The sequence below is a fragment of the Mytilus trossulus genome, chromosome 5, assembly GCF_036588685.1.
Source record: "Mytilus trossulus isolate FHL-02 chromosome 5, PNRI_Mtr1.1.1.hap1, whole genome shotgun sequence".
In the NCBI taxonomy this organism is placed as follows: Eukaryota; Metazoa; Mollusca; class Bivalvia; order Mytilida; family Mytilidae; genus Mytilus; species Mytilus trossulus.
This window is the reverse complement of record NC_086377.1, coordinates 859769-887204: the sequence shown is the minus strand read 5'-3', so window position 1 is coordinate 887204 and position 27436 is coordinate 859769. Positions and strand designations below refer to the sequence as shown.

General features: G+C 32.8%; 1 protein-coding gene across 1 annotated transcript; it reads right to left on the bottom strand.

Annotated features, from left to right (window-relative positions):
- On the bottom strand, positions 1 to 25624 carry LOC134719273 (uncharacterized). Its single transcript, XM_063582277.1, has 9 exons — positions 25522 to 25624; positions 21533 to 21589; positions 20854 to 20945; positions 17027 to 17098; positions 15185 to 15308; positions 10417 to 10508; positions 3230 to 3304; positions 1643 to 1748; positions 1 to 143 (listed from the first exon to the last, which is right to left on the bottom strand). Exons 1-9 carry the CDS (start codon positions 25526 to 25528, stop codon positions 1 to 3), a joined length of 768 nt encoding a protein of 255 aa, XP_063438347.1. The 5' UTR covers positions 25529 to 25624.
- Positions 25625 to 27436: the final 1812 nt, after the last annotated feature.

The following is a 27436-nucleotide window of genomic DNA, read 5'->3' as shown; positions in this document are numbered from 1 at the left end:
CTAAAGTACTAAACTTACATCCTGGTGGGTCCATGTTATATTGAATGGTAACCCATCTATATGAGCTATAAGACACTGAAGTTCTATTTTGTCTCCCGGCAACACATTACGATCCTGTGGTTTGACCGTCATCATTGGTTGAGCTGAAAAAGGTGAAAGTTCATCTTAATTATATATCAAAAGGGACGGGGATAAACTTTACTTATACTCGACCAAAGAAATGTATGTTACTGTAGGAGTAGACATTAGAAAATTGCCTTTCCTATCAATTACAAAATAATCTTTTATTCGATATATTGATAAAAATATAAATGACTCGACCAAAATTATTTGAAGTCATTGTATATTTGTAAACAGTTACCGGGACTATAATTTAATACGTCAGACGCTCGTTTCGTCTGCATAAAACTCATCAGTGACGCCTAAATCACAAAAGTTATAAAGCCAAACAAGTACGAAGTTGAAAAGAATAAATGACCCACAATTCCCAAAGGTTGTGCTATATACGGCTAAGGAAATCTTTTCCTGGGATAAGAAAAATCCTTAGTTTTTCAAACAAATCAATGATTTGTAACAGGAAATTTATATCAAAAGACGATTTTATTGTATTAACAATATCTTCCTTGTTTCAAATTAAACATAGCAAGTGTTAAATGATAAAGCTTACCTTTACTAAGGAATCAACACAGCTTTGGGTTGCAGTACAAATTAAACATAACAAGTGTTAAATGATTAGGCTTACCTTTACTAAGGAATCCACACAGCTTTGGATTGCATTACAACTTAAACATAACAAGTGTTAAATGATTAAGCTTACCTTTACTAAGGAATCCACACAGCTTTGGATTGCAGTACAAATTAAACATTACAAGTGTTAAATGATAAAGCTTACCTTTACTAAGGAATCCACACAGCTTTGGGTTGCAGTACAAATTAAACATAACAAGTGTTAAATGATAAAGCTTACCTTTACTAAGGAATCAACACAGCTTTGGGTTGCAGTACAAATTAAACATAACAAGTGTGAAATGATGAAGCTTACCTTTACTAAGGAATCTACACAGCTTTGTATTGCATTACAAATTAAACATAACAAGTGTTAAATGATTAGGCTTTCCTTTACTGAGGAATCCACACAGCTTTGGATTGCAGTACAAATTAAACATAACAAGTGTTAAATGATAAAGCTTACCTTTACTAAGGAATCCACACAGCTTTGGATTGCATTACAAATTAAACATAACAAGTGTTAAATGATAAAGCTTACCTTTACTAAGGAATCCACACAGCTTTGGATTGCATTACAAATTAAACATAACAAGTGTGAAATGATAAAGCTTACCTTTACTAAGGAATCCACACAGCTTTGGATTGCAGTACAAATTAAACATAACAAGTGTTAAATGATTAAGTTTACCTTTACTAAGGAATCCACACAGCTTTGGATTGCAGTACACATGAAACATAACAAGTGTGAAATGATAAAGCTTACCTTTACTAAGGAATCCACACAGCTTTGGGTTGCAGTACAAATTAAACATAACAAGTGTGAAATGATAAAGCTTACCTTTACTAAGGAATCCACACAGCTTTGGATTGCAGTACACATTAAACATAACAAGTGTGAAATGATAAAGCTTACCTTTACTAAGGAATCCACACAGCTTTGGATTGCAGTAACTTTTGTTACAACACTGTACACAATAATTCTTATCTGAGACTATATCATTCTCTATCGCTCTGCATAGCTAAAATAATATATTGTTTATGTTTTAGACATAAATGTAACTATGGTATCCTTCATAAACCATTCTGCATTTCTCAAATTGAGGAGGGGGGGGGGGGGGGGGACCCACTGAAGATTTACAAAGATTCTATTAAAATTTTGAATGCAATGTATAATTTCAATTTTACATAGTATTATTAGTACCATTCTGACGAAGTAGGAAAACATTGCAATATAAAACTTTTTCCAAGCATTCCAAAATTCTCACAAAGACAAATTTAAACAATAAAATCCGGGATTTTGTTTTCTATGATGTCAAATCCTACCACTAAACGAAAATGCAAAACGACTATTGTCGGGACTAAAGTCAAAAGGATAACTTCCAAAACGAATATTGTCGGGACTAAAGGCAAAATGATAACTTCCAAAACGAATATTGTCGGGACTAAAGGCAAAATGATAACTTCCAAAACGAATATTGTAGGGACTAAAGGCAAACTGATAACTTCCAAAACGAATATTGTTAGGACTAAAGGCAAAATGATATCTTCAAAAATGTTCGTAGAGAAAAAAGATTTTGGTTGTCTTAGTTTTAAAAGACTACTTGCAGATCTGTGTTGCATGTAATATCGTTAACAACCCTATTTGTGCATATTACTTTAAACAAATACTCATTTACGCAGTAAAGAAGTAAATTCCCTCGCTTAATAATTTTTATAATATGTAATGTAAGCGTGTGATACAAAGTTATTTATGTAGATTCGCTTTCGTACGAGTATTTGTGCCAACGAAATGAGATGTATCCACCGTACTTGTCAATAATACTGTAATAGACTAAGCGTTACTGGTGAGTCTTTTGTAAACGAAACGTGTGTCTTGCGCAAACATAATTTTTAAATCCTGGTATCAATGATCCTTTTTTTTTACAACCGCTGTGTTGATGCAACTGCTATTGGAGTTTTCCCCCCGATGGTATCACTAACCCAGTCGGCACTACTGTGTTGACATGAATTAGCATTGATATGGTCATAATTAGCTGTTTACAAATATAATCATTTTTGAAACGTTTTCTAAACGGAGCAATCATATACACACAGATTGGAACAATGTTATACTCAATGAACGGAACAATGATATACTCGTAGATTGAAACAAGTACATACTCACAGAACGGAACAATCATATACTCACAGAACTGAACAATAGTATTCTCAAAGAACAGAACAATAAAATACTTGTAAATTGAATCAATAATATACTTACAGAACGGAGCAATCATATACTCACAGAACTGAGCAATAACATATTCACAAAACAGAACAATAAAATACTTGTTAATGTAATCAATTACATACTTACAGAACGGAGCAATCATATACTCACAGAACTGAACAATAACATATTCACAAAACAGAACAATAAAATACTTGTTAATGTAATCAATTACATACTTACAGAACGGAGCAATCATATACTCACAGAACTGAACAATAGTATACTCACAGCTTTAGGACCACAGCCTAGTGTGTACCTCAATTCGTAGTTTGTAGATAACAGTCTCATATCTGTTCGACATTCCTGCCAAAAGTAATTATATGTAAGGATGTTTGCATCTCTGTTGTAAAGTGACAGGCTTTGTAAAGTGACAGGCTTTGTAAAGTGACAGGCTTTGTAAAGTGACAGGCTTTGTAAAGTGACAGACTTTGTAAAGTGACAGGCTTTGTAAAGTGACAGGCTTTGTCAAGTGACAGGCTTTGTAAAGTGACAGTCTTTGTAAAGTGATAGGCTTTGTAAAAGACTGTTTTAAATAGAAAGCTTCATTTGATAATTTTCGTCATTTTTTTTTTTTTTTTTTTGCAACATAAATCTGTATTTTTCTACCTAATGTCTCGTATTTTGGTAATTTTTTTTAACTTATTGAATTCGAGCGTCACTGATGAGTCTCTAGTAGACAAAACGCGCGTCTAGCGTATAGACAAAATTTAGTCCTGGTATCTATGATGAGTTTTTTAAAATAAAGATAAACACACAAAACTGTGTAATACATCCATAACTATGTTATAACTCATATATATATATATATATGGTTAATTATAATTATTACAATTACAAAAATACTAGATATATATAGGTCAATCCCGGAAATACAGTACAGAAAACAACTTCTTCGAGCTCTATTTGATATAGAGATCGAGATGATATACTATCAGAAAAAACAAATAGTAATATTCTCAATGTATGGGCAATTACTCCTAACATAAGTCGCCTTATTGTTTTGAAATAAATGGACAGTCAACATTCTGAACATTTCTACGTTTATCAAATTGTCACTTTTTTAAACAGCTTTCAAGATAAAAGATAAAAGTTGGTTTTATTCTTCTATTCTATGTTTAGCCATGTCAGTCATCATGGTCATGTTATTCTTCTATTCTATGTTTAGCCATGTCAGTCATCATGGTCATGTTATTCTTCTATTCTATGTTTAGCCATGTCAGTCATCATGGTCATGTTATTCTTCTATTCTACGTTTAGCCATGTCAGTCATCATGGTCATGTTATTCTTCTATTCTATGTTTAGCCATGTCAGTCATCATGGTCATGTTATTCTTCTATTCTATGTTTAGCCATGTCAGTCATCATGGTCATGTTATTCTTCTATTCTATGTTTAGCCATGTCAGTCATCATGGTCATGTTATTCTTCTATTCTACGTTTAGCCATGTCAGTCATCATGGTCATGTTATTCTTCTATTCTATGTTTAGCCATGTCAGTCATCATGGTCATGTTATTCTTCTATTCTATGTTTAGCCATGTCAGTCATCATGGTCATGTTATTCTTCTATTCTATGTTTAGCCATGTCAGTCATCATGGTCATGTTATTCTTCTATTCTATGTTTAGCCATGTCAGTCATCATGGTCATGTTATTCTTCTATTCTATGTTTAGCCATGTCAGTCATCATGGTCATGTTGGTTGGCAGACATCGAACAAGATAAAAGATAAAAGTTGGTTTTATTCTTCTATTCTATGTTTAACCATGTCAGTCATCATGGTCATGTTGGTTGGCAGACATCGAACAAGATAAAAGATAAAAGTTGGTTTTATTCTTCTATTCTATGTTTAACCATGTCAGTCATCATGGTCATGTTGGTTGGCAGACATCGAACAAGATAAAAGATAAAAGTTGGATGATTTTATTCTTCTATTCTATGTTTAACCATGTCAGTCATCATGGTCATGTTGGTTGGCAGACATCGAACAAGATAAAAGATAAAAGTTGGTTTTATTCTTCTATTCTATGTTTAACCATGTCAGTCATCATGGTCATGTTGGTTGGCAGACATCGAACAAGATAAAAGATAAAAGTTGGATGATTTTATTCTTCTATTCTATGTTTAACCATGTCAGTCATCATGGTCATGTTGGTTGGCAGACATCGAACAAGATAAAAGATAAAAGTTGGATGATTTTATTCTTCTATTCTATGTTTAACCATGTCAGTCATCATGGTCATGTTGGTTGGCAGACATCGAACAAGATAAAAGATAAAAGTTGGATGATTTTATTCTTCTATTCTATGTTTAGCCATGTCAGTCATCATGGTCATGTTATTCTTCTATTCTATGTTTAGCCATGTCAGTCATCATGGTCATGTTATTCTTCTATTCTATGTTTAGCCATGTCAGTCATCATGGTCATGTTATTCTTCTATTCTATGTTTAGCCATGTCAGTCATCATGGTCATGTTATTCTTCTATTCTATGTTTAGCCATGTCAGTCATCATGGTCATGTTATTCTTCTATTCTATGTTTAGCCATGTCAGTCATCATGGTCATGTTATTCTTCTATTCTATGTTTAGCCATGTCAGTCATCATGGTCATGTTATTCTTCTATTCTATGTTTAGCCATGTCAGTCATCATGGTCATGTTATTCTTCTATTCTATGTTTAGCCATGTCAGTCATCATGGTCATGTTATTCTTCTATTCTATGTTTAGCCATGTCAGTCATCATGGTCATGTTATTCTTCTATTCTATGTTTAGCCATGTCAGTCATCATGGTCATGTTATTCTTCTATTCTATGTTTAGCCATGTCAGTCATCATGGTCATGTTATTCTTCTATTCTATGTTTAGCCATGTCAGTCATCATGGTCATGTTATTCTTCTATTCTATGTTTAGCCATGTCAGTCATCATGGTCATGTTATTCTTCTATTCTATGTTTAGCCATGTCAGTCATCATGGTCATGTTATTCTTCTATTCTATGTTTAGCCATGTCAGTCATCATGGTCATGTTATTCTTCTATTCTATGTTTAGCCATGTCAGTCATCATGGTCATGTTATTCTTCTATTCTATGTTTAGCCATGTCAGTCATCATGGTCATGTTATTCTTCTATTCTATGTTTAGCCATGTCAGTCATCATGGTCATGTTATTCTTCTATTCTATGTTTAGCCATGTCAGTCATCATGGTCATGTTGGTTGGCAGACCATTCTTCTATTCTATGTTTAGCCATGTCAGTCATCATGGTCATGTTGGTTGGCAGACCATTCTTCTATTCTATGTTTAGCCATGTCAGTCATCATGGTCATGTTGGTTGGCAGACCATTCTTCTATTCTATGTTTAGCCATGTCAGTCATCATGGTCATGTTATTCTTCTATTCTATGTTTAGCCATGTCAGTCATCATGGTCATGTTGGTTTTATTCTTCTATTCTATGTTTAGCCATGTCAGTCATCATGGTCATGTTATTCTTCTATTCTATGTTTAGCCATGTCAGTCATCATGGTCATGTTATTCTTCTATTCTATGTTTAGCCATGTCAGTCATCATGGTCATGTTATTCTTCTATTCTATGTTTAGCCATGTCAGTCATCATGGTCATGTTGGTTGGCAGACCATTCTTCTATTCTATGTTTAGCCATGTCAGTCATCATGGTCATGTTGGTTGGCAGACCATTCTTCTATTCTATGTTTAGCCATGTCAGTCATCATGGTCATGTTGGTTGGCAGACCATTCTTCTATTCTATGTTTAGCCATGTCAGTCATCATGGTCATGTTATTCTTCTATTCTATGTTTAGCCATGTCAGTCATCATGGTCATGTTGGTTTTATTCTTCTATTCTATGTTTAGCCATGTCAGTCATCATGGTCATGTTATTCTTCTATTCTATGTTTAGCCATGTCAGTCATCATGGTCATGTTATTCTTCTATTCTATGTTTAGCCATGTCAGTCATCATGGTCATGTTATTCTTCTATTCTATGTTTAGCCATGTCAGTCATCATGGTCATGTTATTCTTCTATTCTATGTTTAGCCATGTCAGTCATCATGGTCATGTTATTCTTCTATTCTATGTTTAGCCATGTCAGTCATCATGGTCATGTTATTCTTCTATTCTATGTTTAGCCATGTCAGTCATCATGGTCATGTTATTCTTCTATTCTATGTTTAGCCATGTCAGTCATCATGGTCATGTTATTCTTCTATTCTATGTTTAGCCATGTCAGTCATCATGGTCATGTTATTCTTCTATTCTATGTTTAGCCATGTCAGTCATCATGGTCATGTTATTCTTCTATTCTATGTTTAGCCATGTCAGTCATCATGGTCATGTTATTCTTCTATTCTATGTTTAGCCATGTCAGTCATCATGGTCATGTTATTCTTCTATTCTATGTTTAGCCATGTCAGTCATCATGGTCATGTTATTCTTCTATTCTATGTTTAGCCATGTCAGTCATCATGGTCATGTTATTCTTCTATTCTATGTTTAGCCATGTCAGTCATCATGGTCATGTTATTCTTCTATTCTATGTTTAGCCATGTCAGTCATCATGGTCATGTTATTCTTCTATTCTATGTTTAGCCATGTCAGTCATCATGGTCATGTTATTCTTCTATTCTATGTTTAGCCATGTCAGTCATCATGGTCATGTTATTCTTCTATTCTATGTTTAGCCATGTCAGTCATCATGGTCATGTTATTCTTCTATTCTATGTTTAGCCATGTCAGTCATCATGGTCATGTTATTCTTCTATTCTATGTTTAGCCATGTCAGTCATCATGGTCATGTTGGTTGGCAGACCATTCTTCTATTCTATGTTTAGCCATGTCAGTCATCATGGTCATGTTGGTTGGCAGACCATTCTTCTATTCTATGTTTAGCCATGTCAGTCATCATGGTCATGTTATTCTTCTAATCTATGTTTAGCCATGTCAGTCATCATGGTCATGTTGGTTTTATTCTTCTATTCTATGTTTAGCCATGTCAGTCATCATGGTCATGTTATTCTTCTATTCTATGTTTAGCCATGTCAGTCATCATGGTCATGTTATTCTTCTATTCTATGTTTAGCCATGTCAGTCATCATGGTCATGTTATTCTTCTATTCTATGTTTAGCCATGTCAGTCATCATGGTCATGTTATTCTTCTATTCTATGTTTAGCCATGTCAGTCATCATGGTCATGTTATTCTTCTATTCTATGTTTAGCCATGTCAGTCATCATGGTCATGTTATTCTTCTATTCTATGTTTAGCCATGTCAGTCATCATGGTCATGTTATTCTTCTATTCTATGTTTAGCCATGTCAGTCATCATGGTCATGTTATTCTTCTATTCTATGTTTAGCCATGTCAGTCATCATGGTCATGTTATTCTTCTATTCTATGTTTAGCCATGTCAGTCATCATGGTCATGTTATTCTTCTATTCTATGTTTAGCCATGTCAGTCATCATGGTCATGTTATTCTTCTATTCTATGTTTAGCCATGTCAGTCATCATGGTCATGTTATTCTTCTATTCTATGTTTAGCCATGTCAGTCATCATGGTCATGTTATTCTTCTATTCTATGTTTAGCCATGTCAGTCATCATGGTCATGTTATTCTTCTATTCTATGTTTAGCCATGTCAGTCATCATGGTCATGTTATTCTTCTATTCTATGTTTAGCCATGTCAGTCATCATGGTCATGTTATTCTTCTATTCTATGTTTAGCCATGTCAGTCATCATGGTCATGTTATTCTTCTATTCTATGTTTAGCCATGTCAGTCATCATGGTCATGTTATTCTTCTATTCTATGTTTAGCCATGTCAGTCATCATGGTCATGTTATTCTTCTATTCTATGTTTAGCCATGTCAGTCATCATGGTCATGTTATTCTTCTATTCTATGTTTAGCCATGTCAGTCATCATGGTCATGTTATTCTTCTATTCTATGTTTAGCCATGTCAGTCATCATGGTCATGTTATTCTTCTATTCTATGTTTAACCATGTCAGTCATCATGGTCATGTTATTCTTCTATTCTATGTTTAGCCATGTCAGTCATCATGGTCATGTTATTCTTCTATTCTATGTTTAACCATGTCAGTCATCATGGTCATGTTATTCTTCTATTCTATGTTTAGCCATGTCAGTCATCATGGTCATGTTATTCTTCTATTCTATGTTTAACCATGTCAGTCATCATGGTCATGTTATTCTTCTATTCTATGTTTAGCCATGTCAGTCATCATGGTCATGTTATTCTTCTATTCTATGTTTAGCCATGTCAGTCATCATGGTCATGTTATTCTTCTATTCTATGTTTAGCCATGTCAGTCATCATGGTCATGTTATTCTTCTATTCTATGTTTAACCATGTCAGTCATCATGGTCATGTTATTCTTCTATTCTATGTTTAGCCATGTCAGTCATCATGGTCATGTTATTCTTCTATTCTATGTTTAGCCATGTCAGTCATCATGGTCATGTTATTCTTCTATTCTATGTTTAACCATGTCAGTCATCATGGTCATGTTATTCTTCTATTCTATGTTTAGCCATGTCAGTCATCATGGTCATGTTATTCTTCTATTCTATGTTTAGCCATGTCAGTCATCATGGTCATGTTATTCTTCTATTCTATGTTTAGCCATGTCAGTCATCATGGTCATGTTATTCTTCTATTCTATGTTTAGCCATGTCAGTCATCATGGTCATGTTATTCTTCTATTCTATGTTTAGCCATGTCAGTCATCATGGTCATGTTGGTTGGCAGACATCGAACACACTTTCATCTACTGTGCTGAAGAGTGTGGCCAAGTGTGGTTTAGGAGGTACCTAACACTTCAGGGAGATAACTCTGTAAAGTCAGCTAGCCGTTTTAATGACATTGTGTTGTAAAGGGAATGTTAAGCTTCTCAATGATCAAAATTGGTGTTTGTCAAACTGCTATATAACCAGTGTTATTTTTCTGAAAAAATGTTTGGTTCAAAATTTTTGATTTTTTTTTAAATGCTCAAAGTAAATACATTGTCCAAATATTATGAAAATCAAACTAGCCAAATTAATTTTAGTGAAAGTTGTGGGTACCACCTTAAATTTCAGTGAAACTAAAAAGTTAAGGGACGACATTCGCCAATTGAATAAAACAATTTGAGTTGCCCTTTTCGACTATCTGTGAGAAATAGATATAGGAAGATATGGTGTGAGTGCCAATGAGACAACTCTCCATCCGAATAACAATTTTTAAAAAAAAGTAAACCATTATAGGTCAATGTACGACCTTCAACACGGAGCCTTGGTTCACACCGAACAACAAGCTATAAAGGGCCCCAAAAATACTAGTGTAAAACCATTCAAACGGGAAAACCAACGGTCTTATCAATATATATATATAAAAATAACCTACTTGGTCTAATCCACATAAAACCGTGTTTTTGCAGTGTTCTGGTATCAGTACATCATTGCATGAGAAACATTCTATATGATTGGAAATGTCAGCTGGAATAGAGAAACATTCTATATGATTGGAAATGTCAGCTGGAATAGAGAAACATTCTATATGATTGGAAATGTCAGCTGGAATAGAGAAACATTCTATATGATTGGAAATGTCAGCTGGAATAGAGAAACATTCTATATGATTGGAAATGTCAGCTGGAATAGAGAAACATTCTATATGATTGGAAATGTCAGCTGAAATAGAGAAACATTCTATATGATTGGAAATGTCAGCTGGAATAGAGAAACATTCTATATGATTGGAAATGTCAGCTGGAATAGAGAAACATTCTATATGATTAGAAATGTCAGCTGGAATAGAGAAACATTCTATATGATTGGAAATGTCAGCTGGAATAGAGAAACATTCTATATGATTGGAAATGTCAGCTGGAATAGAGAAACATTCTATATGATTAGAAATGTCAGCTGGAAAAGTGAGAAACATTCTATATGATTGGAAATGTCAGCTGAAATAGAGAAACATTCTATATGATTGGAAATGTCAGCTGGAATAGAGAAACATTCTATATGATTGGAAATGTCAGCTGGAATAGAGAAACATTCTATATGATTAGAAATGTCAGCTGGAATAGAGAAACATTCTATATGATTGGAAATGTCAGCTGGAAAAGTGAGAAACATTCTATATGATTAGAAATGTCAGCTGGAATAGAGAAACATTCTATATGATTGGAAATGTCAGCTGGAAAAGTGAGAAACATTCTATATGATTGGAAATATCAGCTGGAATAGAGAAACCTTCTATATGATTGGAAATGTCAGCTGAAAAAGTGAGAAACATTCTATATGATTGGAAATGTCAGCTGGAATAGTGAAACATTCTATATGATTGGAAATGTCAGCTGGAAAAGTGAGAAACATTCTATATGATTGGAAATGTCAGCTGGAATAGTGAGAAACATTCTATATGATTGGAAATGTCAGCTGGAATAGAGAAACATTCTATATGATTGGAAATGTCAGCTGGAATAGTGAGAAACATTCTATATGATTGGAAATGTCAGCTGGAAATGTGAGAAACATTCTATATGATTGGAAATGTCAGCTGGAAAAGTGAGAAACATTCTATATGATTGGAAATGTCAGCTGGAAAAGTGAGAAACATTCTATATGATTGGAAATGTCAGCTGGAATAGTGAGAAACATTCTATATGATTGGAAATGTCAGCTGGAATAGAAAAACATTCTATATGATTGGAAATGTCAGCTGGAATAGTGAGAAACATTCTATATGATTGGAAATGTCAGCTTGAATAGAGAAACATTCTATATGATTGGAAATGTCAGCTGGAATAGTGAGAAACATTTTATATGATTGGAAATATCAGCTGGAAAAGTGAGAAACATTCTATATGATTGGAAATGTCAGCTGGAATAGAGAAACATTCTATATGATTGGAAATATCAGCTGGAAAAGTGAGAAACATTCTATATGATTGGAAATGTCAGCTGGAAAAGAGAAACATTCTATATGATTGGAAATGTCAGCTGGAAAAGTGAGAAACATTTTATATGATTGGAAATGTCATCTGGAATAGTGAGAAACATTCTATATGATTGGAAATGTCAGCTGGAATAGAGAAACATTCTATATAATTGGAAATGTCAGCTGGAAAAGAGAAACATTCTATATGATTGGAAATATCAGCTGGAAAAGTGAGAAACATTCTATATGATTGGAAATATCAGCTGGAAAAGTGAGAAACATTTTATATGATTGGAAATGTCATCTGGAAAAGAGAAACATTATATATGATTGGAAATGTCAGCTGGAATAGAGAAACATTCTATATGATTGGAAATGTCAGCTGGAAAAGAGAAACATTATATATGATTGGAAATGTCAGCTGGAAAAGTGAGAAACATTCTATATGATTGGAAATATCAGCTGGAAAAGTGAGAAACATTTTATATGATTGGAAATGTCATCTGGAAAAGAGAAACATTATATATGATTGGAAATGTCAGCTGGAATAGAGAAACATTCTATATAATTGGAAATGTCAGCTGGAAAAGTGAGAAACATTCTATATGATTGGAAATATCAGCTGGAAAAGTGAGAAACATTTTATATGATTGGAAATGTCATCTGGAAAAGAGAAACATTATATATGATTGGAAATGTCAGCTGGAATAGAGAAACCTTCTATATGATTGGAAATGTCAGCTGGAAAAGTGAGAAACATTCTAAATGATTGGAAATGTCAGCTGGAATAGTGAGAAACATTCTAAATGATTGGAAATGTCAGCTGGAAAAGTGAGAAACATTCTATATGATTGGAAATGTCAGCTGGAAAAGTGAGAAACATTCTATATGATTGGAAATGTCAGCTGGAATAGAGAAACCTTCTATATGATTGGAAATGTCAGCTGGAAAAGTGAGAAACATTCTAAATGATTGGAAATGTCAGCTGGAATAGAGAAACCTTCTATATGATTGGAAATGTCAGCTGGAAAAGTGAGAAACATTCTATATGATTGGAAATGTCAGCTGGAATAGAGAAACCTTCTATATGATTGGAAATGTCAGCTGGAAAAGTGAGAAACATTCTAAATGATTGGAAATGTCAGCTGGAATAGAGAAACCTTCTATATGATTGGAAATGTCAGCTGGAAAAGTGAGAAACATTCTATATGATTGGAAATGTCAGCTGGAATAGAGAAACCTTCTATATGATTGGAAATGTCAGCTGGAAAAGTGAGAAACATTCTATATGATTGGAAATGTCAGCTGGAATAGAGAAACCTTCTATATGATTGGAAATGTCAGCTGGAAAAGTGAGAAACATTCTAAATGATTGGAAATGTCAGCTGGAATAGAGAAACCTTCTATATGATTGGAAATGTCAGCTGGAAAAGTGAGAAACATTCTATATGATTGGAAATGTCAGCTGGAATAGAGAAACCTTCTATATGATTGGAAATGTCAGCTGGAAAAGTGAGAAACATTCTAAATGATTGGAAATGTCAGCTGGAAAAGTGAGAAACATTCTAAATGATTGGAAATGTCAGCTGGAAAAGTGAGAAACATACTATATGATTGGAAATGTCAGCTGGAAAAGTGAGAAACATACTATATGATTGGAAATGTCAGCTGGAAAAGAGAAACATTCTATATGATTGGAAATATCAGCTGGAATAGAGAAACATTTTATATGATTGGAAATGTCAGCTGGAAAAGTGAGAAACATTCTATATGATTGGAAATGTCAGCTGGAAAAGTGAGAAACATTCTATATGATTGGAAATGTCAGCTGGAAAAGTGAGAAACATTTTATATGATTGGAAATGTCAGCTGGAAAAGTGAGAAACATTCTATATGATTGGAAATGTCAGCTGGAAAGTGAAACATTCTATATGATTGGACATGTCAGCTGGAAAAGAGAAACATTCTATATGATTGGACATGTCAGCTGGAAAAGAATACAAAATGTTTAATCTGGGTCAAATATAATTAAAACTGCTGTATTAAGTCACTATATCGTTTGGATATAAGTGATAGGTTCGTTTTAGCAATAAAAGGTTCAACACTATTTAAAAAAAATTAAAATCCCAAATATATCAACCGATTACTATATTATTGGAAAAGTGAGAAACATTCTATATGATTGGAAATGTCAGCTGGAAATGTGAGAAACATTCTATATGATTGGAAATGTCAGCTGGAAAAGTGAGAAACATTCTAAATGATTGGAAATGTCAGCTGGAAATGTGAGAAACATTCTATATGATTGGAAATGTCAGCTGGAAAAGTGAGAAACATTCTATATGATTGGAAATGTCAGCTGGAAATGTGAGAAACATTCTATATGATTGGAAATTTCAGCTGGAAAAGTGAGAAACATTCTATATGATTGGAAATTTCAGCTGGAAAAGAATACAAAATATTTATCTGGGTCTGGCATCAATACATCATTACATGAGAAACATTCTAAATGATTGGACATGTCAGCTGGAAAAGAATACAAAATGTTTAATCTGGGTCAAATATAATTGAAACTGCTGTATTAAGTCACTATATCGTTTGGATATAAGTGATAGGTTCGTTTTAGCAATAAAAGATTCAACACACTATTTAAAAAAATCAAAATCCCAAACACATCAAACGAAGGAATAAAAGGAATAACAACAGTCCTATTCCTGACTTATTAAATTCATTTTCTTATGTAGAAAATGGTGAATTAAACCTAGTTTTATTGTTAGCTAAACCTCTCAATTGTATTACAGTCGCATCAAATTTCATTGTATTGACAACGATGTGTGAACAAAACAAACATACATAATAGGTTTAAAATGTCACTACTAGAGGTAGAGTAGTCATCGTTGTGTTCAAATCTTAACCAATATAAAAACAAACAATTATGTAACATGAGAAACACAAAAAGGCATATATATAAAGCAAATTGAAAGGCAAGTATACAATACTTAGTATACATATATAATTAAGTGTTATGTATAGCGTTATGATGATGACGTCGTTGAGGTTCCGATTTGGGTAAACTAGAATTCGAATATACCCCGTCAGTTTCCTGGATATAAACTGATATCTCTGTGTTGTTATCTAATCACAAAACTCGACAATTTGTAGTCAGTAATATAAATAAATAAATATATATATATATAGTCATATACTTATTAATCATAATACTTACGTTGTTTAGTACACAGATGTTTATTACATAGTTCAGAGTTACAACACTGTAGGCAGTTAACAAATGCTCTTTTTCGTCTTTCTGTAGATCTTTTCCCGCCAATTTGAGACAGCTGTTTACACACCTAAAATTATTTATTATACATAATAACAGACCAAAGAGTAGAAGTCAGTCCAAGTCTTTAGCAAAGCGAGAAAATCCCATACCCGGCGCGGCTTCAGCTGGCCCCCCAAACAAAAATGTGCACTAATTACAAACAATATGAAGATGGACGTTACACTTCACCATAAAACATATGATTGAATTTAAATTAATTGAATAGATAAGACCCTGTCTTGGGACCGGCGTAAAAGTGCGGCGGGGTTAATCATGTTTTTGTGATCTTATTGATCTTCCTATAACGCAAGCCAATGTACAAAAATAACACACAGACGCACAGTAAAACTCAATTTATAAAAGTCCGAGTCCGATGTCAATAAAAGTAATATAAGAGACTAAACAAATTGACTATTATATATAATTTAACAAAAGACTATCAGGAGTTTCTTAAAGGACAGCTCCAGATCTCAATTAAATTGATTAACAGATTATGAGTATCAAGTACAATCCCTCCCATTAGGGGTTAATTATCATAATATATGTGAATAACATAACCCGCATCATTCCAGCAACTGGTCTTATAATTCATATGTTTATTTCAAAAAGACCCTCTAAGTGAATCAATATTAAAGCCAAAATATACAATCTTTAATGACCTGACAGCAGTATCATAACTATATCTCGTCTTTATAAGTCTGTTTAAAGGTTTTGTAAAATTAGATTTGAGAGGAATGCTGAATGTCAAAATTATATCATGAATGAAATTTTGATGAGTTTATTTATACATCTTGTAATTATCAGAATAGAAATTAGAACGGGAGAAACACATGGTCACATGATCTGTCATCAACAAATGATCAATTGATCTATAATCAACACAAAGTCACATGATCTGTCATCAACAAATGGTCACTTGATCTATAATCAACAAAAAGTCACATGATCTGTCATCAACAAATGGTCGATTGATCTATAATCAACAAAAACTCACATGATCTGTCATCAACAACTAGTCAATTGATCTATAATCAACAAAAAGTCACATGATCTGTCATCAACAAATGGTCGATTGATCTATAATCAACACAAAGTCACATGATATGTCATCAACAAATAGTCACTTGGGTCTATAATCAACACAAGGTCACATAACAGGGCATCAACAACTAGTCAATTGATCTATAATCAACAAAAAGTCACATGATCTATCATCAACAACAAGTCAATTGATCTATAATCAACAAAAAGTCACATGATCTGTCATCAACAAATGGTCAATTGATATATAATCAACACAGAATCACTTGATCTGTCATCAACAAATTGTTACATGATCTATAATCAACACAAAGTCACATGATCTGTCATCAACAAATTGTCAATTGATCTATAATCAACACAAAGTCACATGATCTGTCATCAACAAATTGTCACTTGATCTATAATCAACACAAAGTCACATGATCTGTCATGAATAAATGGTCACTTGATCTGTCATCAACAAATGGTCACTTGATCTATAATCAACGATCTGTCATCGCCAAATGGTCATGTTGGGCATGCTGTAAGTAAGAAATGACCACAATGGTCACATGATCTCATTTTCTACTTCAGTTAAACGTTTACTTCAGAATTTGTTTTAAATACTACTTTTGGTATCATTGTGATTTTTTTATGTGTAAACCACGTACTGAATTAACACTCCTGCAGGCATTTATCAATTTATTGGTCTATATGACGTACCTGTCTAGAAATACATCCTGACTCGTAAAGTACATTACCAACCGTTCCGACACTCCGTCTTACATAACACTCCTGTAATAAAAAAAACAATATCTTGAAATACATCCTGACTCGTAAAGTACATTACCAACCGTTCCCACAATTCGTCTTACATAACACTCCTGTAATAAAAAAAACAATGCCTTGAAATACATCCTGACTCGTAAAGTACATTACCAACCGTTCCCACACTTCGTCTTATATAACACTCCTGTAATAAAAAAACAATGTCTAGAAATACATCCTGACTCGTAAAGTACATTACCAACCGTTCCCACACTTCGTCTTACATAACACTCCTGTAATAAAAAAAACAATGTCTAGAAATACATCCTGACTCGTAAAGTACATTACCAACCGTTCCCACACTTTGTCTTACATAACACTCCTGTAATAAAAAAACAATGTCTAGAAATACATCCTGACTCGTAAAGTACATTACCAACCGTTCCCACACTTCGTCTTACATAACACTCCTGTAATAAAAAAACAATGTCTAGAAATACATCCTGACTCGTAAAGTACATTACCAACCGTTCCCACACTTCGTCTTACATAACACTCCTGTAATAAAAAACAATGTCTTGAAATACATCCTGACTCGTAAAGTACATTACCAACCGTTCCCACACTTCGTCTTACATAACACTCCTGTAATAAAAAACAATGCCTTGAAATACATCCTGACTCGTAAAGTACATTCCCAACCGTTCCCACACTTCGTCTTACATAACACTCCTGTAATAAAAAAAACAATGCCTTGAAATACATCCTGACTCGTAAAGTACATTACCAACCCTTCCCACACTTCGTCTTACATAACACTCCTGTAATAAAAAACAATAACATTAACATGTACATACAAATGTAAAATGATAAAATTAAGGTATGTGGTATGCATTTATATGTACAATCCTTACATATAGAAAGATGTGGTATGAGAGCCAATGAGAAAAAAATAAAAACACAAAAATACTGAACTCCGAGGAAAATTCAAAAAGGAAAAATCAAAAATCAAAAGGCAAAATAAAAAGTCCAAACACATCAAACGAATGGATAACGAAGAAGCAAAAAAGGCATACATCAAATTTAACATACTCATTTTGTTTTTCTTATACGACTTATACGACTGAGATAACAATTTATAGAAGTAAACAATTATAGGTCAATGTATGGCCTTCCACACGGAGCTTTGGCTCAAAGCGAACGGCAAGCTATAAAGGGCACCAAAATTACTAGTGTAAAACCATGCAAACGGTAAAACCAAAGGTATATTCCTTAAAAAAACGAAAAACAAGAAAGACTTATAAACCACATAAACAGACGACAACAACTGAACATAAGATTCCTGACTTACATATATTTGGCAAACAAAACAAGCATTGAGAATTAATTCATTATTCTTAAGACTGAAAAAGGAATAATTTGTTATTTTTTTCGATTCTTAGTTAGTTAAACGAGCGAAATGCGCCTGCAAAATTTACAAATATCTGTGACGTGACGCATATACTGTATCTTGAACGTAAATGACACAAATGCAAATAAACGCCGTAAAGATTAATGTAATATTAATTTACACGATCAACACGAGCGGAGCCAAAAAGGAGCACGAATTGTTGACCCTTGTAATGTATCTGATATCACCCTGATTTTTTGTGTGGGGTTCGTGTCGCTGACAATATGACTTATGTTGAATAATCTTACAGACAATATGACTTATGTTGAATAATCTTACGGGCAATATGACTTATGCTGAATAATCTTACGGGCAATATGACTTATGTTGAATAATCTTACAGACAATATGACTTATGTTGAATAATCTTACGGGCAATATGACTTATGCTGAATAATCTTACGGGCAATATGACTTATGCTGAATAATCTTACGGACACTATGACTTATGCTGAATAATCTTACGGACAATATGATTAATGCTGAATAATCTTACGGACAATATGACTAATGCTGAATAATCTTACGGACAATATGACTTATGCTGAATAATCTAACGGACAATATGATTAATGCTGAATAATCTTACAGAGAATATGATTAATGCTGAATAATCTTACGGAGAATATGACTTATGCTGAAAAATCTTACGGACAATATGACTTATGCTGAATAATCTAACGGACAATATGATTAATGCTGAATAATCTTGCGGAGAATATGATTAATGCTGAATAATCTTACGGAGAATATGACTTATGCTGAATAATCTAACGGACAATATGACTTATGTTGAATAATCTTACGGACAAAATGACTTATGCTGAATAATATAACGGACAATATGATTAATGCTGAATAATCTTACGGACAATATGACTTATGCTAAATAATCTAACGGACAATATGACTTATGCTAAATAATCCTACGGACAATATGACTTATGCTGAATAATCTTACGGATAATTTGACTTATGCTGAATAATCTTACGGACAATATGATTAATGCTGAATAATCTTACGGACAATATGACTTATGCTGAATAATTTTACGGACAATATGAACTTTTTTTAGTTTTAACAACAGACTTACAAACAGAAGAGGACCATTTAGGACTGATTGACTATATAACACGAGATCCTGGTATAGGTAATCAGCGAGACATAAAATATACGTCGAGTTATATAGCAGACATAATATGATTGCTACAGTGACATCCCTGTGTCTTAAAACGTCATTCAATCGTTGAAACAAATATCTACTTATTATTCTCGCTTTTTTCCGTGAGAAACTTCTTATTTTATTGTGTTCTTTATTTTTCTAATCTTAGCCTTCATATGTTACTACTGTATTTACAGTTAAAACTGCAGTTTTTATCATTTGCTTAGGAGCGTATACTTCTAGTTTCCGAAAGTGAAACATATTTTGTAAGAAATGAACATGAAATGAACATTGTTTACTTTGAAAGTTTTCAGCCTTTTTAGTTTGAAATCGTACGCGTATCCGTAGTACAATTGCTATATAATATTGTAAAAAAAGCAAGATTCAAAACAGATAAAAAGATGCGAGAAGATACTGTCCCTAATTTGTCCGCTTATCATATATATGGCAAAATCAAAAGTACTTTATTTATATGATTTGCACAACGTGACTTTGGATCTTTTAACATTTTTGGACTCGAGCGTCACTGGTGAGTTTTTAGTAGACGAAACGCGCGTCTGGCATACAAAATCTAATCATGGTATCTATGATGTTTTCATTTATTAAATCACCTACCTTAGTTTAAGGTTTAAAATAAAAAAATTAAAAAAAATTGCGGACAATTCAGCCCTTGTCCGTCATGGGTCTAAAACTTATGTCTTCGAAAACTTCCTTTGGTAGATATTTACAAATATGTTGTGTAACTCTAAGGGAAAATGCTTTACATTTGACTTTATTTCGAAATGGGCAGGTTGAAATCATAATTCTTTTGATCATTTAATTATTGTAGGTTGAAAAATTATCCATTTTATGTTTTTGAAGCTTTAAATATTTGTTACTTTACACTTTTTGCCTCGGATTTAGTTAATGCCCGGATGTGTAAACAAAAGATTGACGATTAATGTGTGTTGTCTTGTTAATTACCTCGTGCTCACCACATGTAACTATGGGTAAACAAAAGATTGATATATAATGTGTTTTGTCTTGGTAATACCTCGTGCTCACCACATGTAACTATGGGTAAACAAAAGATTGATATATAATGTGTTTTGTCTTGTTAATTATCTCGTGCTCACTATATGTAACTGTGTGTAAACAAAAGACTGACACTTAAGGGGTGTTGTTATTACCTCGTGCTCACCGCATGTCACTGTATGACCGCAGTCCTCCATTTTAGGAACACCATTGCATTTAAAACACTGCACTTGAGTCAAATTTGAAGCTACAAATAAAGACAAAATGCATTAGTCAGATATGATATTATATTTTCGTACAGTATGTATCATTTGTGTTAATTGGTAAAACACTGTACTTCAGTAGATATCTATTTAGTGGTGTCAATGAATGTAAATTTCAATGAACGCTTATATTCGTGATTAACATCCACGAAAACTCGTAAACATTATATTGAAGTCTTATCAATGAGTCATCTGTTTTGACGAATTATCTAGGTGCCTAATGCTGTATTTTTTTGTACTTGTCAAAAGTCATAAACCTGTTGTTCAGTGGTTGTCTTTTGTTGATGTGACTCATAAGTTTTTTCTCGTTTCTCGTTTGTATGTGGATTAGACTGTTGGTTTTCCCGTTTGAATAGTTATACATAAGTTCTTATAGAGGGAATCATATGGCTTGCTGTTCGATGTGAGCAAACTGGTGTTGATTCTGGTTTTCTTTAACAAATTGTGACTTGGATGAAGATCTCTCATTGGCATTCATACCACAACTTCTTCAAATGACTCGTCGAATTTGAAACATGTAATCATTGTGGTTAAAAATAAAGACAGCATTTTAAATCTTAATTGTACTTACCGTTTACTGATATCACAATGGTAAATGTTACAAGGATAAACGCTGTTAACTGTAAACCTGTATAATAGGAAACAAACAAACAAACTAGGTTATTTGAGAAGTGTTTTAGTATTTAGTATGGTTCTATCAAATAGATAAATGAATTACTTTACGTATTTTCTCAATACTGGGATCTTATTATCCTAAGCATAGATAACCTTGCCTCAACTTGTTGGAATTTTAGGTCTTCGATGCTCTTCAACTTATACTTGTTTCGCTTTCTAACTTTTTTTTCTGAGCTTATATGATGAGTTTTATGTAGACGAAACGCGCGTCTGACGTATCAAATAATAAACGTGCTACCTTTGAAAACTATTGTCCTCTTGTTTTAAAATTTACACCAAACATTATTTAAAATGCAAAAGTTAAGGATTTAATTCGACATACAAAAAAATGCACGGTAACCAATTTTGTCTTCACCAGATGCGCATTTCAAAATTTATGTCTTAAAAAATTTATTAGAGACAACAATTTTAAAAATCCCAAACTAATCAAAACAATGAAGAGTCCATGCAAGGTTTCATGGAATAAGGTATAGATAATGTATATATAAAGGTGGTACACACTAAGATGATAAAACCAGATGAACGTTTTAATCACACTCTACTGAGAAAGAAATATTAAGCTTCTTAATGATCAAATTTGGTGTTTTTCAAACAGTTACATATCCAATGAAATTTTCCCGATAAAGTGTGTGTGTGTGTGTGTGTGTGTGTGTGTGTTTTTTATTTATTGTTTTTATTTTCGTCAGAGGTTCAAGGTAAATGTTTTTGACAAAATCTGATGAAAATTAAAAGTCCAAAATTAATTTTGGTAAACGTGTCTGAAACCATCTTCAGGAAGTAACAAACACGAAACGGGATTGACCTTTTTATCATTTTATCTCCACATAACTGTGCCTTATACATTGTTAAAGGCACGCTCTGGTACTAGCATTTTAATCTTGTAAATGAAGTACCCTAGGTCAAACACACTGTGTACGTATATAGTACTTTTGTTTTTATTGATATCCATGTGAACTAAAAGGAATTGTGAATAGACGCAAGCTAAAGGACGCCTCCGGGTGCGGGAATTTCTCGCTACATTGAAGACCTGTTGGTGACCTTCTGCTGTTGTGTTTTTTTATTTTGGTCGGGTTGTTGTCTCTTTGACACATTCCCCATTTCCATTCTCAATTTTATGTTCATATAGGCAATCAGATTTACAGTAATGTCTTATTTTATTAATCGATATCAACAATGATATGATTATGAATAGTGTAATGCAAAACAAGAAACATATTGTTGTTTCCTTAACAAGTTCTGTGCCATGTCATGAAATGACAGTTGTTAGCAAATCTCAATATCTAATAGTCTGTTTTATGTATGTATGTTGGTGTTCGTTTTATTGTAGTTCAATATTTCTGTTGTTCATTTGATTGAAAATGATAAAAATACCCAAGTGCATTTAGTTGTCCAAATTAACGTGTGTTAGCATATTTTATCATCTACTATCCCCCGAGGTGAAAGGACAAATGAAGAGTCTAAATTCCTGTTTCTATCATCTATTATCCCCCCAGGTGAAAGGGCAAATGAAGATTCTAAATTCCTGTTTCTATCATCTATTATCCCCCAGGTGAAAGGGCAAATGAAGAGTCATAATGGGTTTTTTGTCATCTATTATCCCCGATGTGAAAGGGCAAATAAAGAGTGTAAATGGCAGTTCATTCACTAACTATCGTAAACTTGGATGAAAAAGAAACAATCGTGTTCTTCAACGCCTGAATTATTTGAATTAATTTTGAGTGGACATAGTTATACATTAGAGTTAAATAAAAAGATGTTGATGAATTCGATATAGTAGGTTCCCAAGATGTGAATGTAAAAATGGTTGTCCGAGTTAATTCGCAATTGCTGACATCCGGGACATTTTAGGACAATCTCGGTTTAATGGTAGGGATTGTTTCGATCAATATACATTTTAGAATATTAAATATATTTTCATTTTGCCAGGTTTGAAATTGACCCATTACTTCATTTCCGAAAGAGGAAGGACATTTGACCGTTTACTTATGTAAATATAAAAAATGACACGTTACAATTAACTTCTTAAAATATCCACAAATACGTTATGTGATCGCTGGCATATAAATATTATAGATAAGTTTTCATTAAATATTCCTCAAAGATTGAAGTATAAGCTATACAAAGTCTACTTGCACTTGTCCAGAGATAAATGACCTTGTATAGATCATGTACAAATTTATCCAGTGGGGTTTATGATGTAAGTAAACACTCCGTTCAAAGATTAATGAATGACCATGTTACGTAAAACCTATTACACATGTTACCCGTTGCATTTGCATAGTTACTATTTCTGTACCAAAAATCTGTAGTACTGAAAGTTTACTTTTAATATTCAGTACATTTTTTTTACCTTAAAATTATTGTTATATTTATAGGTACATGTATTTTATAGTACTTGACTTGTACTTGAATTCTTAGCACTACGTACAGATTTTTGGTTACATCGTTACATTTTCAGCAGTTTGTCTATTTCAAATCTCATAAAATTTGATTATCAAACATTGAATATTGCGATCACTGTGGGTATTATTTCTGTTCCCAAATTTTTAGTACAAAACAAGTACTTTAAAATACAGGTACCTAAATATTACAATAATCTTAAAGTAAAGAAATAGTTCTACATATTAAAGGTAAATTTCCAGTACTACAGATTTTTAGTACAGAAATAGTACCTATGCAAAAGTAGCTGTGTACTATTAATTGTATTGGGGAAGTTAAGAGTTTCAATACGAGTATTTCAACGGTCACTTCAAAAGATGCAAAAGTTTAGTACCAACGTTTATTACTTTATTATATTAATGTGATACTTTCTCCGGGTATTATATAAACAAGTTTGTTGAGTTGGGGGTATATCTGTGTATTCCAACTTTGTGATTTCATTTAAAGGTAACCTAACAACCGGACAATTTCGAAAATCCTAGTGGTAGGATATTAGTCCTAACAACACGAATATTTAACAGTTACATGTCATCTACCTACACCTACAAGTTTTATCCATCCTCTTACTAGACCAAGTCGAGTAAAGTCTCACCCCAAACAACACCAAAACAAAGTATAGAAAAAATAATACAAATGTGTGGAAGATATCTATAGATAAATGTAATAGTGGTATAGCGCTGTTCAATAGTTTTAAATAAATTAAACGAAAACAAATCCTGGTCTCAAACCAAAACAGCCAGAAACACATCAACTATATAGGGAAAACAACAGACCATCAGAAATACTGTAAGGTTACAATAAACCAACAACATTCAGTCAACATTTTGTGAAAATAATGAACAGGATACAGAGTTAATTTCCTTTAGCTGTTATTCTGTTAATATATGTTGTTTGTATTTAATCTGTAATCCGAATTCTGTTTTATCTGAATTCACAGTTTGGGTTTTATTTAAGAAGCAACAAGTACAAATAAGAGTTATGTTACTTTCTAATATACTGATTGAATTCTTTGATATAAAGAAAAAATCGAGTGACTGAATTCAGTCACTCAAATAATAATAACAATACGTTTTATTCCGTTTTAAATAAAATGGAAATGAAATTATGCACATTGCATACAATGTTGAATGTTAAATGGTATAATATAATAAATAATATATCTACTAAGTTCAATCCTTGAGATTTGACAAATCAGAAAATTGACAAGTTGAACCAGGCAGTGTTCAACATGATTAAAACGAGAAACCAAAAAAAGTAACAATACTAGTAATACTGCAGATAGAATTATTGATTCGACCTTTCAGATGGAAGAATCAACACTCATAGAAAGCAAGACTTATGAATGCCTAAGGAGAACGACAAGTCTTCGTGAAGTTTTGCGTTGTATATATTCTGCAAAGTGCTTATTTAGAGGAACATTTCTATTAATTCATTGTAAATACATACCTTCCATGATCACTTTCTTAGCGTGACAAATAGTAAGACCTTATCTATTTGTCTTTGTTTATCTCTAGTAAATGTCATTAAATATCATCTATGTCATTCATTCAGTACAATTATATATACAAATTTATATGGTTGACCCTAGATATACTGGTAATATTTTAGAATGAATGATTATATAAATCGTTTAACTTTATATGTATGTAGTACATATAGGAACAGGAATAGAATAGTTGTATATCACATATAATACAGTCAATGTTCATGATGTTACATATATATATAGTTGTAGTGCATTGGAACTTGTTTTCTGTCATCATATTATATATCAGAATATTAAATTGTATAGTTAACCCTGAATATATTGGTCGTACATAAGAACGAGATGTTTCAATAATTAAAAATATAAAAGATCAAGTCATATATAGTACACAGGGGAAATTCACTCGCATTAATTTTACGTGAATTTAACTTCGCGGGAATCTCACCTAAAATTCTCGTTCATTTCTCCTCAAACGAGCTTATACGTGAGACTCTTATGAAATCAGGTCATTTGAGTTTCACAGGAATCTGTAATGCTTGTCAAACATTTTAAGTGAGATTAAAAATTAACGCGCTTTTCATGTATAAGCTCGTTACATGTGAATCGAACGTGAACATTTTTACGATAATATCATGTAAGATTCATATGAAATTTATGTGACCAAATTTTGCATCAAAATGGGATTATTCCTTTGTGATATTAATTTTTATAAAGTTATAAATGGTATTGCATTTATTTGAACAAGTTTTGGGGAATTTTGGATTGTCAATGCCCTTCAACTTTGTACTTGTTTGGCTTTATAAATATTTTGATATGAGCGTCACTGATGAGTATTAAGACGAAACGCGCATATGTCGTACTAAATTATAATCCTGGTACCTTTGATAACTAGTATTCATTTATAACTTATACCAGTTGACCTACTTACATAAAAGTAGGCTTTTGGAATAGGGTTATTCTTGCATAATCAAGGAAATGATCAGATATTACGTATAGATAGTGCATTAACACAATATTCAAAAAAAAAAATATATTTTACAGATTATCGCAGATACGGTGTATGTTGATTTATCGTTTGTGCATTAGAACAAAATGATCCCGACATTATATAACAATCTGTTATTCGATAGAGGTTCATCAGAAAAACTGTTTACTTGCGTAGTGGTGGTGTTAAACTATAGAAACAACAGACACGGCTTCCTCTGTCTCATATTTGGACTTATATACCAAGACCTTGTTAGATACGATGAATATTCCTTTAAAACAGACAAATAATACACGATTGGCTTGAAGAATAGATTCTAGGTACTGACGTTTCATCTTAATATTGTGTTATAATATTCGTTCATTTGTTTTTGTTATTACTTTTACTGCTTATGTATAGTCTTTTTTTGATAATATCCATTTTACTTATACATCCCGTCATTGTGGGTAAAAAAAAAAAATTCTTTCGTATTTGCTTATATGCTTTGTCTATATGCCCTTTTTGTTTTCTTTCTTCACATATTTGTTTGTTTTTATAGTGATTAAGATTATAATTCAATGTTGACTGCTGAAACCCCTATATTTTACATTTTGACCTTACATGTCTGTTTTGTTCACACATCCCTCCATTATTTGCCTACCTCGTACCTCTGCTTTAATGATCTACTTTGAACATCCCTCTATTATTTGCCTACCTCGTACCTCTGCTTTAATGATCTACTTTTAACCTCCCTCTATTAATTGCCTACCTCGTACCTCTGCTTTAATGATCTACTTTTAACCTACCTCTATTATTTGCTTACCTCGTATCTCTGCTTTAATGATCTACTTTGAACCTCCCTCTATTATTTGCCTACCTCGTACCTCTGCTTTAATTATCTACTTTAAACC